The sequence below is a fragment of the Xyrauchen texanus genome, chromosome 5 (genome assembly GCF_025860055.1).
Source record: "Xyrauchen texanus isolate HMW12.3.18 chromosome 5, RBS_HiC_50CHRs, whole genome shotgun sequence".
In the NCBI taxonomy this organism is placed as follows: Eukaryota; Metazoa; Chordata; class Actinopteri; order Cypriniformes; family Catostomidae; genus Xyrauchen; species Xyrauchen texanus.
This window is the reverse complement of record NC_068280.1, coordinates 15,906,022-15,919,801: the sequence shown is the minus strand read 5'-3', so window position 1 is coordinate 15,919,801 and position 13,780 is coordinate 15,906,022. Positions and strand designations below refer to the sequence as shown.

Below are 13,780 nucleotides of genomic sequence, written 5' to 3'. Positions count from 1 at the left end.
TGTTGTACAGGAGCTAGCATGACCTGTAATGTCTCTTGTATGTAATGCATGGCTTATTTGTATGGAAAAATTAGCAGCATAGCAGAAAAAAAGTGGCTGTGAGAAAAAAGTAATGCAAACGTAACATAACACTTTGCTTTCCATAAACTGTTTAATATATATATATATATATATATATATATATATATATATATATATATATATATATATATATATATATATATTTTTTTTTTTTTTTTTTTAAGGAGTAATGCAATATTTTAACAAGTTACTTTTAAAAGTAATATTACCCAACACTGCTTACCATCACCTTTATTTGTTTCAGTTGAATTTTCTGATTTATTGTTGTTTGTTTTTCTTTTCATTTATGTTTGTATTACATATTTGATTATGTTTCTTTGGCTTTTTAATAAATATTTATCTTTGATAAATCTTGTCCACATCTGGCCTCCCCTTCATGTTACTCTGCCTTGAGCTGGATGGTTTATAACAAAAGAAACAAAAGAAATGCAAGCTATGTAATTTCTGGATTCTAAAGTATTTAAATTACCTTATTATAGCTTCAAACATTTGTTCAGAGATTGTGAACAGGAAATGTAAGCTACATTTTGTTTATTATACATGTTGCTATTGCAGGCAGAAAATAAATGAGGACATTTCTGTAGGTTTGCTCTTGAGTCGCTTAAATAATAAAACAAAATTTTTTGGCATACAACTGACGTTTCGTGCTGAAAAATAATTAATAACTGCTCACCTCAATAACACAAAATGGGTGTCATTTTAAAGACTTTACAATGCATGCAAGCAATAGGCTATAACCATATAAACCTCATGAAACACAAACAGAATAAAAAAAAACCAGCCGATTCTTCCATGACACGACTTCAATACTCCGAGCCAAATTCAAAACTACATTATTGCTCCCTCAAAGGGCATTGCTGCAGGAGGGGACACCACTCTAAAGCTCGTTCAAAACGAAAGTAAGAAAATGAATGGGCCCTTCCACAAGACGAAGGGTACATTCATACTGTAATTCCTTGTTCCCTTCAGAGAACCCACTTCAAGGTCTCTGTACCTCGGAAGAAGCCCGGCATAGTGAATCACTTGCGATTGGAATCCGCCACCAATCTGCTGTACCACACGCTGTTAAAGGCACCTACACTTAATTTATTTTTAATACGCCCACAATTTACAAAGAAACCTCATAATAACACATTATTACTGCTATTGTGAGATTATTGTGAGATTTTAATTTTGTTTTATTTAGCCATTTTAATTTAATTATTAAACTAAACTTGTTTTCTGGACAACCAAAAGTACATTCAGATTAGTAAATGAAAGGGGCTTGCACCCCTTCTGCCCCCGTTATTTGCACGTCACAGCTCAGGCTGGTGTAGAGACAGTCAAAATTCACTTTTCACTGTATGTGAATTTGGTTTCAGCCACTCAGTTGAGCAGTTGCATCACTGAGAATGCACAAGGTTTAAAAACCTGTCACGGAAATTCTTCTGTGGTCTTCAGACTGGTCTCTAGCATGTTCCCAAGCTAAGAATAGCTGTTATCAAATGACCTGACTTAGGAATTGCTTGTACTTGTAGTATTTAATACTTTCTTACAAGATGTGCACTTCAGCCTGGATAGAGAGTGTTGCCAAGCCAAAAGGAAACAGGAAACAATTTAAGTGGACAGGGAAGAGCTCCCCTTCAAGCCTGACTGAGAGGTTTTCATATTGATGTAGTAGATGCAGTTGACTGCCTTTATAAGCATGAGCTAAGAAAAACAGGAACTCACACTCCACAGTATGTGACAGCAGTGACACTGATGTGTGACTGAGGTTTGTGCTTAACGCATCAACTGCCACAGTGGCGGCTTAAATGTCACAGTTATAGTTTATTTTCGCCACTATGCACAAACCGTGACCAGCCTGCCTAACTCAGGTTACAGCCCCAGAAGCTCCCATGCAACTAATGTAGGCAGCTTTTTAGCACTGCATCACCTCCACAAAACTTGTGTGGACAAGTGAACAATCTGTTAAAAAGCAACATAACAGCTGAGAGATGATATGTAGGGTGTTTGATGTTTGATATGGTGATTAAAATAAAATTAAGAGTTTTATATATTTGTATGATAAACTTATGTTGGCGTGAAAAGTCACTTCAGGATTCTAAAGAAATTTGATCTTAAGTAGAAAAGGACTTTTTTTAATGGCTCCTATCATATAGGCAGCACCTGAGGCTTCAATTGTTTGATGAGGATGTCCATAGACACAAAATCATTCTCCAAAACGTTTACATTCAGTGAACCTTGATGGTAGAATGAAAACAAAGTGCTCCTCCTTGAGCACTTGAATAACAACTGTTAATGCACTTACAATTGCAAGGAAATTATGTGAATTATTTGGAATTATACACATTTATGTATAAATTTGTCTTAAAATCTGGATTGATCTTCGTCTAAGTTACAATAATGAGCAAACACAATCTGTTTTAACAAATAGATTATTGTATTGTTCTTGTACATATTGAATACATAATTCAAATAATCACAGTGTAGATTGGAAAAAGTATGTGAAAGCATAGACTAATGATGCCAGCAAAAGCTACTTAGAGTCAGGAGTTGGCAAATATGGCATCCAATTAATGAAACAAGATTGGCGGTGTGGGTTAGAGGTACCTTGACATATAAAAATTACGTGAACACTTTGAGTTTGCTATTCACAAGAAACATCTGCTGACGTGGACCATGCCTCACAATAACGAGATCTCAGAAATGCTTGCTTTGCATAAAGCTGGAAAGGGTTAAAAAGTTATCTGGAAGAGCTTAGATATTCATCTGTCCACAGTAAGACAAATTGCCTATAAATGGATGCAATTTAGTACTATACTATACTCTACCTAGAAGTGGCCATTTAGCTAAGATGACTCAAATGGCACAAAATGCTCAGTGAGGTAAAAAAGAACTCTAGAGTGACAGCCAAAGACTTGAAGGAATCATTGGAACCGGTTTACATCTCTGTTCATGAGTCTACTATATGGAAAACATTAAACAAGCATGATGTCCATGGAAGGACACAACAAAGGAACTCCCTGCTTTCCAAAAAAAAAAACATTGCTGCATACCTGAAGTTTGCCATAGACCACCTTGACACTCCACAATGCTAATGGGGAAAAGTTTTGTGAGCTGATGAAACTAAGGTTGAATTGTTTGGGAAGAGCACACAGCACTATGTATGACATAAAAAGGGCACTACATACCAACATGAAAACATAATCCCAACAGAGAAGTACGGTGGAGGGAGCATCCCGGGCTGCTTTGGAGCCTGGAACGCTTGCCATCATCGAGGGAAAAATTAATTCCCAAGTTTATCAAGATATCCTACAGTATAATGTCAGGGTGGCTGTGCACCAGCTGAAGCTCAGAAGTTGGGTGATGCAGCAGGACAATGACCCTAAACATTGAAGTAAATCCACTAAAGAATGGCTTAAAAAATAAATAATCCACATCAGCCCAGTCAGATCCCATACCTTAACCCAAAAAGATGCTTGGGAATGACCCCAATAGAGCTGTTCACACCAGACATCCTAAGAATATGGCTGAGCTGAAGCAGTTCTGTAAGGAAATATGGTCCAAAATTCCTTCTGAATGTTGTGCTGGTCTAATCCACAGCTATTGGAAATGCTTTGTTGAGGTTATTGCTGCCAAAAGGAGGATTGACCAGTTATTAAATCTAAGGGTTCACTAACATTTTCAACAGCACTGTGAATGTTTAGCGTGATGTGTTCAATAAATACATGAAATATTATAATTGTATGTGTGTTGTTAGCTTAAGCACATTGCTTGTCTATACTTTTGACTTAGATGAAGACGAATATCACATTTTATTATAAATGAATACAGAAAACCAGCTAATTCCAAAGGGGTTACATGCTTTTTTTCTTGCCACTGTACTTTTTTTTTACTTTATAAATTATTTTGTAATAAATTATTACAAAAGATATCTTTCTTTTGTCTCACAGTGTCTCACTTACATCTCTGTAATATCTTTTGTAGTTTTCTCAGCAATTCTGGAATGTTTTCTTTTGCTACACCTCTTATATTACTGTACCCCTAGAATGAATAGTTTTGTTGAATTAATTCATCAATTCAATTATATACAAATACATTCCTACATTTTTAAGTTGCTTTGGATAAAAGCATCTGCTAATTGAATAAAAGTAAATGTGTTCTAATAGTGTTCATTCTGGCATATTAAATTAAACTGTGTTAGTTTCAAATTTATTTAATTGAGTTTTAAATAGTTTTTAAGCCAAAGTTTTTCACGTTTTGTTTTGTGTTTTATATATATATAGACGTGTCAGTTCTTAGAGCTCTTGTCCCATGATATTTTCCTCCTGATACAGAAAAGTCTTACAAAATCTTAACATTTTTAAGCGGCTTAGAGTTCAATGTCGCTCTATTTCTACGGCTTTCAAAAACTCTGAAGAAAGTATTCAAGAGAAACAGGGATGGCAGAATAACTCAAAGTGAAATCATTGCTTTGTGACAAAATCTTATCAAAAAATTCATGGGAGCTACCTAATCTGCCTTTTACAATATGCGAGCTGGCACAGAAGGCAGAAGAGTTAAACACACAAAGGAAAAGACTAAAATACCCCTTAAAGGGAGAGTCAAAGAGTGCATTAGTGCTGTTGGAAGCCGAGTGGTTTCTTAAAGAATGAGATCCGGAGGATAAGATTGGCCCATTGGTATTAATGCACACGGTAAATGGTAAACTGGCAGCAAACTGCAACTATATGTATGAGATGCTCAACCCACTCAGGGATGAGCTGCTCTCATTTATTGGAACATTCCACTCCAATGAGCGGTGCTGCAGATAGACAATGAAAGAGAGAGCAGCACAAATGTAAACCAACATCTGCCTTTACTTTATGTATTTGTGCATACATTTTGGGAATAGAGTATTATTTTTTTATTATCAAGACAATAGTTTGTAAGTCTTCACATGTGTTGTCATGGTCTGTGACCCTGTGTTTTATTAAAAGCTGCGTTTAGATCCTCATTCCTCGTTCTCCACTACCTACCGTTTTGCCTATAACATATTATTTTCAGTGTTGGGCAAGTTACTTTTTTAAAAAGAAAGTGTAATTCATTACAAATTATTAATGACTTTCTCTGAAGTGGTTTTCAGATTACTAACTTTACCTAGTACATAATCAAAAATGAATCACATTACCAATGCATTTTAAGTTCATTTTTAAAGTTATTTTTTATTTATCAGTTATTAAAGATGACAGGTGAAGTTGGAGAGAGTATAATGATTGGATTTGGTTTTATTTATTTTTTGGACCACTTTGTTATTTTGATTATAGTTTCATTTATTTTGAAGTGTAATTTGAATTTCGAAATATTTTTGGTTACATTTTTTTCATATTTCAATAAATGCATTTCATGTTTCAAAATTGACTAGTAGAAGTGACGTCTATTCTGACACAGTCACTGTTAAAGGGATATTTAAAGAGATACCCAAAAATGAACTCCCACGTCATTCACTCACCCTCATGCCATCCCAGATATGTACGACATACTTTCTTCTGCTGAACACATACAAAGATTTTCAGAAGAAAATCTCAGCTCTGTGAATGATGACCGGAACTTAAAATTGTCCAAAATCAAATAAAGGCAGAATTAAAGTAATTTATAAGACTCCAGTGATAAAAATCCATGTCTTCTGAAGTGATATTATAGGTGTGGGTGAGAAACAGATCAATATTTAAGTCTATTTCTTTTTTTTATCTCTACCTTTGACCAGCCTTGACCAGTAGGTGGTGATATGCCAAAAACTAAAGAATGTGAAAGTAAAAGTAGAGATTTATGGTAAAAAAGGACTGTTTTTCACCCACATAAATCATATCACTTATGAAGAGTCTTATGGATTACTTTTATGCAGACTTTATGTGATGTTTGGAGATTAAAATTTCTGGTCACCATTCAATTACAGTGTATGGAACTACAGAGCTAAGATATTTTTCTAAAAATCTGAATTTGTGTTCTGCAGAAGAAAGAAAGTCATACACATCCGGGATGGTATTGTGGTGAGTAAACGATGAGAGAATTTTCATTTTTGGGTGAACAATTCCTTTAAAACTATATATTATTTATGTTGGTAGATGTATGAATATAATAATATACTTACATTCTCTATATTGTATTGGAGCATAAATCCAAATCCTCACAAGTACCAAATTTTCTATGCTTATAAAAGAAGCGTATCACTGTCATAGAAATATCCCTGACATTCAAAAAAATGTTTTATTATTATTCATTGCATACAGTCCATTTACACTACTTGTTCAAATGAATGTGCTATCTTTGTTTATATCGATGGTGCTTGACAGGGAATGGACTACACCGATCGGCCACAACATTAAAACCACCTGCCTAATATAGTGTAGGTCCCCCTCATGCTACCAAAACAGCTCTGTATCAGATAATAAATGTTATGAACTTCACCTGTAAGTGGTTTTAATGTTGTGGCTGATCAGTGCACATAATATGATGGTACCCGGAGAAGAACCTCAGAACTAAATTGCAGTTGGCTCAGCCCATTAGCGCTTTGCAAACGCAATTTCGCCAAACCCACTAGTACATGCTTGCACAAAAATACCAAAACTTCATATGGCATACAGTAGTGATAGTGCTCTTAAAATAGGGCCCGAAATCTAAAAATTAATAACATTATAGTAACTAACTACTTTGCAATCAATTTACACCTAACACTGGGTATGACATTTACTATCTGACTGTTCCAGGATCCTGTTTATTTATGTTTTTAAAGGGATATTGCAATTCTGACATAATTTTTTCTCATGTTGTTCCAAACTTTGAATTTCTTATTTAGGACACAAAAGGATATGTTAGGTGAAATGTTAGCCTCAGTCACCAATCACTTTCATTTTATATACAGTATACTGTATATGTAAAAAAAAAAAAGAAAAAAAAAGTGAATGGTGACTGAGACAAACATGCTGCCTAACATCTCTTTCGTTTTCCACAGAAGAAAGTCATATGGATTTGAAACAACATGAGGGTGAGTGGATTATGATGATTTTTATTTTGGGGTCAGCAATCCCTTTAAAGAAAACAGCACATCCAAATTCATGTCAGCACAGAGGCACATATTGACTAGCTAGCAAGTAGGGGCATGGTAGGCCTGTGTTGAGTGGTCTTGGGCTAGGAACACAATAACTTACTGTGCCATGTTCCATCATCCTCTCTGAGAATAGAATGACAGCTGTTATATCTGTCTTTACACATTCTAAATGTGTCCCTGTCTAAGTGTGTTTGTGCTAAGGGCTGTTTGTTCTGTTGTGTCTGTTGATGTATGTGTGGTTATCTGTGGTGAGGACTTTGTTTTGTTGTATTTCTTTCTGTGAATTTGAAATAAAACTTATTTATAATACAACATTATGTATTTTATGCAGGAGAATACATTGGTATTATACTATTGAAATATCGGGTTGCTTAATATGAAATGGATAAAGTTTTAATGGATAAAATCTTCAATGGAATCAGTTATAGGAACCTGATTATTTCTTATATATTCTATAACAGAGCTTTTTCCTTAGATACTTCATCTGGGCTATGCCCCAATTTTAACTCACAGACAAACAGTAGTCTATAAAATTAAATTTTGGGGGCCAATCTTTTTGTTTGGTTGCTCTTGCTACAGTTCCAAGGCCAGTTTCAGCTCACTAACATATCTATCAATGTACATTACACGTAAGTACTTTGTTTTGTAGTCATTCTAAATTGGGACTTGGTAGTGATAACTAATGCTTCCTGCACACTGTAATTAATTATGGATTGTTGAAGGTATTCCATTGTGGAATGAGATGTATCCAGCTATTCTTTGCAAACAACTTCCTCTGAAATTGCTTAAGGTAAAATTCTCCCTCAGGGTAGTCAGAATGCCAACCAATACAAAAGTGACATGGACACTGCAAGTGCCAACATATTAATAATGCAGGGCATTACGCTTGTATGAGCCCAAGTATCGTCGACAAATCAAACATTAAAAATTCATAGCATCATCAGCCAAAAGAATTGTGAGGGTTCAGCATAGCTCAAGAGAACCTATCCTCCTCTCTGTGCCAATTTTATATTGTGGAGAGATGCTTGCAATATCAAGAAGAAAGGCTGGAGGAAATGAGGATTGCAGAGTGAAAATAGACTAATCATTAAGTGACTGACTGTGCTTGAATGAATACTATCAGATAACCTCAAGGAACCTCATAGGAGCGTAAAATTCCACTGGGACTTAGTATCAGTATACAGAAATACAATTCTTCAACACACTTCTGGTTAAATGGTATTTTACTATTTACAATTAAATTGAAAGTTCCATTTACTCATTATAAACAATTTCTGTCTGAACAAAGAGGAAACGGTGAATATCCTTTTCCTTTTACTTACATCACATAATTTGCTGTTCCATTTACTGGTTAAATAAAAGGGAATTTCCAAAAAACACTCTTGCATATTCAGGTCTTTAGAGACCCGGCAATTATATCTATCACAAATGGATCTACAAAATGCCAAAATAGTGTCAGTTTTGTCAAATATTTTCAAGACAATTAGAAAATAATACAATAAAATACATTTTATTTTATTTTATTTTTCAAAGATCAAAGAGAAAGTGCAACAAATCGGGACAAATCTAGGATCTATTGCTTTATCACTGAAATTTCCAGAGACACAACTGGCTTTCAAAAACATATTGACCTACATATTACACATATGACCTACATATTACACATAAGAAACACATAAGATACACATAAGCTAAGTTACATATAAGTACTTTCACAGGCAATTATTGATTTTAATAGATGCACAACTTACATAATTAGCCCACCCAAATGACAGGAGTCATATCATCCTGTTCATGTGTAACACATGCTATCGTTTACTACCATGTTGTTTCTTCATCAAATAGCAATGTCAAGTTTAAATAAAGTCAATCACTGGAACAACAGCGCCACCTTGAGTAAGAAATAGCATGTATAATATGTAAGTGTACATGCATGGCATACTTATAATTCACCATTGTTCTTAATTCATAGTTGTACAGAAAATCAACATGATATTGTGTTTATGTGTATGAATATAGACTCATTCCTCTTGTAATAAACAATGAAATAGATAGTATAATCCCATGATAGTAAACTTATATAGATCTGAAATAATCATACAAATATAATTTATGGAAGTACAAAAAACAAAACAAACAAAAAACACTGACATTGCCACTCTTACATACCTAGTCTCTAATGGCCATAACTATTTGTTGGTACTTTAACCATTCTACATGTATAGGTATTTAATTATTTATTTATTTACTTTTGTGTTACACTATTTATAAGAGATTGAGGAATACTAAAGAGATGTGGACACAACTCAATAATAATAATAATAATAATAATAATAATAATAATAATACATTTAAAAAAGGATGCTGTACAGAGGGTGAAATGAGGTCCCGGGTGCGTTTAAGGGTTACTATTCCTCATTACTAATGTGCGATCACCGAAACACCCTAAATAATCCGATATAGAATCATTCAGAATTATGTAAATAAATCTCTATTCTGTTCCATGGGAGCGTGCTTTTCTTGATGTGACATTTCCCTTAGCGCTAAATTGCTTTATCAATGCAAATTTTTACAATATATCACATGTTAGACTAAAAAAAAATACCCTTACAAACTTTACCTTTTTCTTCGACAGCCATTATGAACCCGGTGGGGAAGATGGGTATTAATAACAGCTTATTTTATTTTCCTCATAAATCAGGCTAAATAAGCTTTACGAGAATAGTGCTAATATGGCACTGGAACTGGGTCAAACGGGTAAAAAGACTTAATGGTTTAATATGAGAAAGCCTCTCCAAACGTAAAATGAGTATTTCCATGTTTGCATTTTGATACATTCAACCTTCACATATCGTGACGGAACGATCAAGTAACCAGAGAGTATTCAACAGATGCTAAAAGCCAAGATGAACTATAAAAATAACTCTGAATTCAGCATGAAAGACATTCATCCTAAAAATTCTCCGAAAACATTTTATTTTAATTTTTCAATGTTTTCTTACCTCAGCAAAATTCCTATTTCCCACGCAATGAATCCCCAGGCAGCCACAGAACGCAGCCTTTTCCGAGTCATCTCAAGACTTCAGTGGCATAGACATACACTCCTGTGTGAATGCCTGTGCTCTCTTCAGCACCTCTGTCTTGTTGACTTCAGCACCCTGGACAGCGCTCCGGCTGTTCTACCTCCACTCCAATACACTGTAGGTTCGTTGCACACGGCAATCGCAAAGAAAGCAGTTTTGGAATCCCTCATAATCTTCCGAAGCTAAACATCATATATTAAACTCTTTCCTCGCAGCACCACTGCAGGGGATGAGTGCTGTTTGCAAGAGCGTGCGGCAGCTGAAGTGATTCTTGACATATTCAGACATGTCTCAGCAGAGACCGCCCCACACAGCGCGCGCCAGACTGACAGTGCGCTTCTCCACACTCACTGTAATTATTATGCAACGCTTACTTACAATTAGAGACAACAGCGTTTGAAAATGCCAGCGTTCCTCTTATTGGTGTCAGCACGTTCATCATATTCACTATGGGTTAGATGATTGATTTCATTGAAAAGAACAACTGAATGACATGGCTGTTGTCTGATAGTAGTAATATATAGTATAATATTTATAACAGCATTAGTAGGCTATAGCACACTATTATAATATAAATATATGTTCTTGTATCAGTAGCAATATAAATAATTAAGTGTAAAATATAAATGCAATTAAATCAATTAAAAGGGTTAAGAATGGTAGGGTACAATGGTGCAAAAGGTCCATGGCAGCAAAAGCCACTTTTGATTTTGTTTTCTAAAAAAAAAAACACCTGTTTGTGACTATGCATTGAAAAATGCTCTTGACCCATGAAGGAATTGTGTGCAATGCCTAAAGGTTGATTTTGAGGTAATTTAAGGTAACATGTAACAACTTTTAAAATGTCACAATGGTATGAAGTGAATGAGAATCCCTGAAATTATTGCATTTGTTTTGAAACAAAATACTTATTTGTCATTGTCAGTTCTGTTCAAAGAGATTAAATCAACAGTTTTTTCAATAACTGTCCAATTATGCAGTGAATGAGAATCCCTGAAATTTTCGCATTTGTTTTCAGACAAAATACTAATATGCCATTTTCAGTTATGTTCAAAGTGATTAAATCTGTAGTTTTTTCAATAACTGTCCTGTAAATGAAAGTAGTATTTAGGGTAAAAAGTCCCCTTGTTGTTGGGACTAAAGAACCCCATAAAACAAATAGCTTTTATTTGATTGGTGTGTTTTTTATGAAAGATGTTCAAAGTTGACTCACATTGATTGGTCCAATCACAACAGAGATTCTAGATTGTGTTTGACTTGATTAATGAACTGTTTTTAACAAATGATAATCCATTCCAGGTTTGATTGTGGTTCAAATTAAGTGTATCTTGAATAAATATGTATTCTGAGCGGTAATAATAGATTTATTGCAAGCGGACCATATCAGTAAGCAATGACAAAACTAAGTGCAATGCAACTCGTAAAATGAGCAGCCGTGAGTCATACATGGATGGCACATGCTGTAACACATGCACTGATTCTCTTGGTGCTGGGATGCACTCAGTCCAATCTGGCAGGAAAGCCCTATGGTTCATACTGTAGGTATACAGGCCTAATACACTGAGCCTTTACTGCCTGATTTGAATTTACTCATGAAGTCATTGTTGTGCCACAGTGAGTGACAGTGTCTGGCACAGACTGCTGTGGGCAGCGTATGGCACTGCTGAGGATGGGTGCATTTGTGCAGTGTGCGTGTGTGTGCTCATTCCTATTTATTTTGCCACATTGACCCTGTTCCCAGCTTTGTTCCATTGCTCTGGAATGTGACGATAAGCTCTAATACTCTATGCTTCCAATGTTTGGCATAAGGCAGCTGGGGTCTGCTTTTTTTGCTCTTCATTTGTTTTCTTCATTTAAGTAACTTATGTTTGCTTTGAAAGGCAACCAGACTTGAGCCTAATAGGAAAAACAATGACCCTTGCAGGCAATGATGTGTCTCAAGATGTAGGATATGAAAGTTTTAACCCTCTTTAAATAGTGAAAAAACTTATGCATCACAATTTGTTTATACTGATATTTCATGACTTTTCCTAATGACATTTTTTACAGAATTGTATCTTTTCAGAAATGTGATTTTGACTTAATTGTGATCTTTCAGATGTCTGCAATTACACGATTACACATAAGTGATGTTTGGGGTCATATTGAGCCTAGTTATAAAAATGATTGAGGGCAGTGGATTTTCACATGCATTGACTCTCTGTTTGGTACTGAAGGTGCAATTTCTCAATACAAAAATGTCCACACAATTGTGAAAGATGTGTCTGTGCAACCTTCCCACACCAACCACACAGACATGCACATGGACAAAGTTGTTGCCACATACAGTCAACGAAAGAGTGGCAATTGGCACCAGGTAATTTTTTTCAGCATCCTTGAAATTAGTGCATACAATGCACAACAATGTGTGGTGTGTTACCAAAAGGAACCGGAGGAAAACATTCTTGGAGCAGAAGGGGTTTGCCTTGGTGAGGCCTCACTTCATGCCGCATCTATTGTAAGGGGAAATATATATATATATACAGCTTTAGAAAAAATCAAGAGACCACTGCAAAATGATCAGTCTCTCTAGATTTACTATTTATAGGTTATGTGTTTGAGTAAAATGAATATTTTAGTTTTATTCTATAAAGTACTGACAACATATTTGCCAAATTCCACATAACATTTTTTAATTTAGAGCATTTATTTGCAGAAAATGAAAACTGGTAAAAAAAAGATGCAGTGTTTTCTGCATCAGGGTGAAATCACCCTGATTTTCAATCACAGCTTTCATGTGCCTTGGCATGCTCTCTACCAGTCTTTCACATTGTGTTGGGTGACTTTATGCCACTTCTGGCATAAAAATTCAAAAACCTTGGCTTTGTTTGATGGCTTGTGGCCATCCATCTTTCTCTTGATCACATTCCAGAGGTTTTCAATGGGGTTCAGGTCTGAAGATTGGGCTGGCCATGACAGGTTACGGTGGTCCTCCATCCACACCTTGATTGACCTGGCTGTGTGGCATGAAGTATTTCCTGCTGGAATAAACCAATCCTCAGAGTTGGGAAGATTGTCAGACCAGAAGTAAGCAAGTTTCTTCCAGGATAACATGGCTTAATTCATGCGTCCTTCACAAAGATTAATCTGCCTTATTCCAGTCTTGCTGAATCACCCTCAGATCATAACAGATCCTACACCTGGTTGTCTATTGGCTAGATGGAGACCTGGAGAGGCCTTCAAGCCAAAGTGTCTCGAAACCACTGTGAAATTTTGTGGAGAATCGGTGATGATCTGGGGGTGCTTCAGCAAGGCTGGAATCTGGCAGATTCATCTTAGTTAAGGACACATGAATAAATGATTTATATTTTTGTTGTTTTGTTTAATACTCAGAATTAAAATTATGATATTCACATTTGAATCACTGGGGTCACTGTGACCCCTAACAACGAGGAAGTGAAACCAATCTCAACAGAACACAAGGGTTAATGAAACAAAACAAAAAAAGTGCAGAAAACCATCAAACGAAGTCCATAGAGCAAATCCTTCAATCCTTGTTAAGAAAGAA

General features: G+C 35.4%; 1 protein-coding gene across 2 annotated transcripts in view; it reads right to left on the bottom strand.

Moving 5' to 3' along the window:
- glra3 (glycine receptor, alpha 3) overlaps window positions 1-10,223 on the bottom strand; it is a 112,731-nt gene extending 102,508 nt beyond the window's left edge. For both annotated transcript variants that reach the window (XM_052127254.1, XM_052127255.1), the window contains exon 1: window positions 10,153-10,223. In XM_052127254.1, the coding sequence (XP_051983214.1) occupies window positions 10,153-10,223 (71 nt within the window). The remainder of the gene's footprint in view (window positions 1-10,152) is intronic.
- Window positions 10,224-13,780: the final 3,557 nt, after the last annotated feature.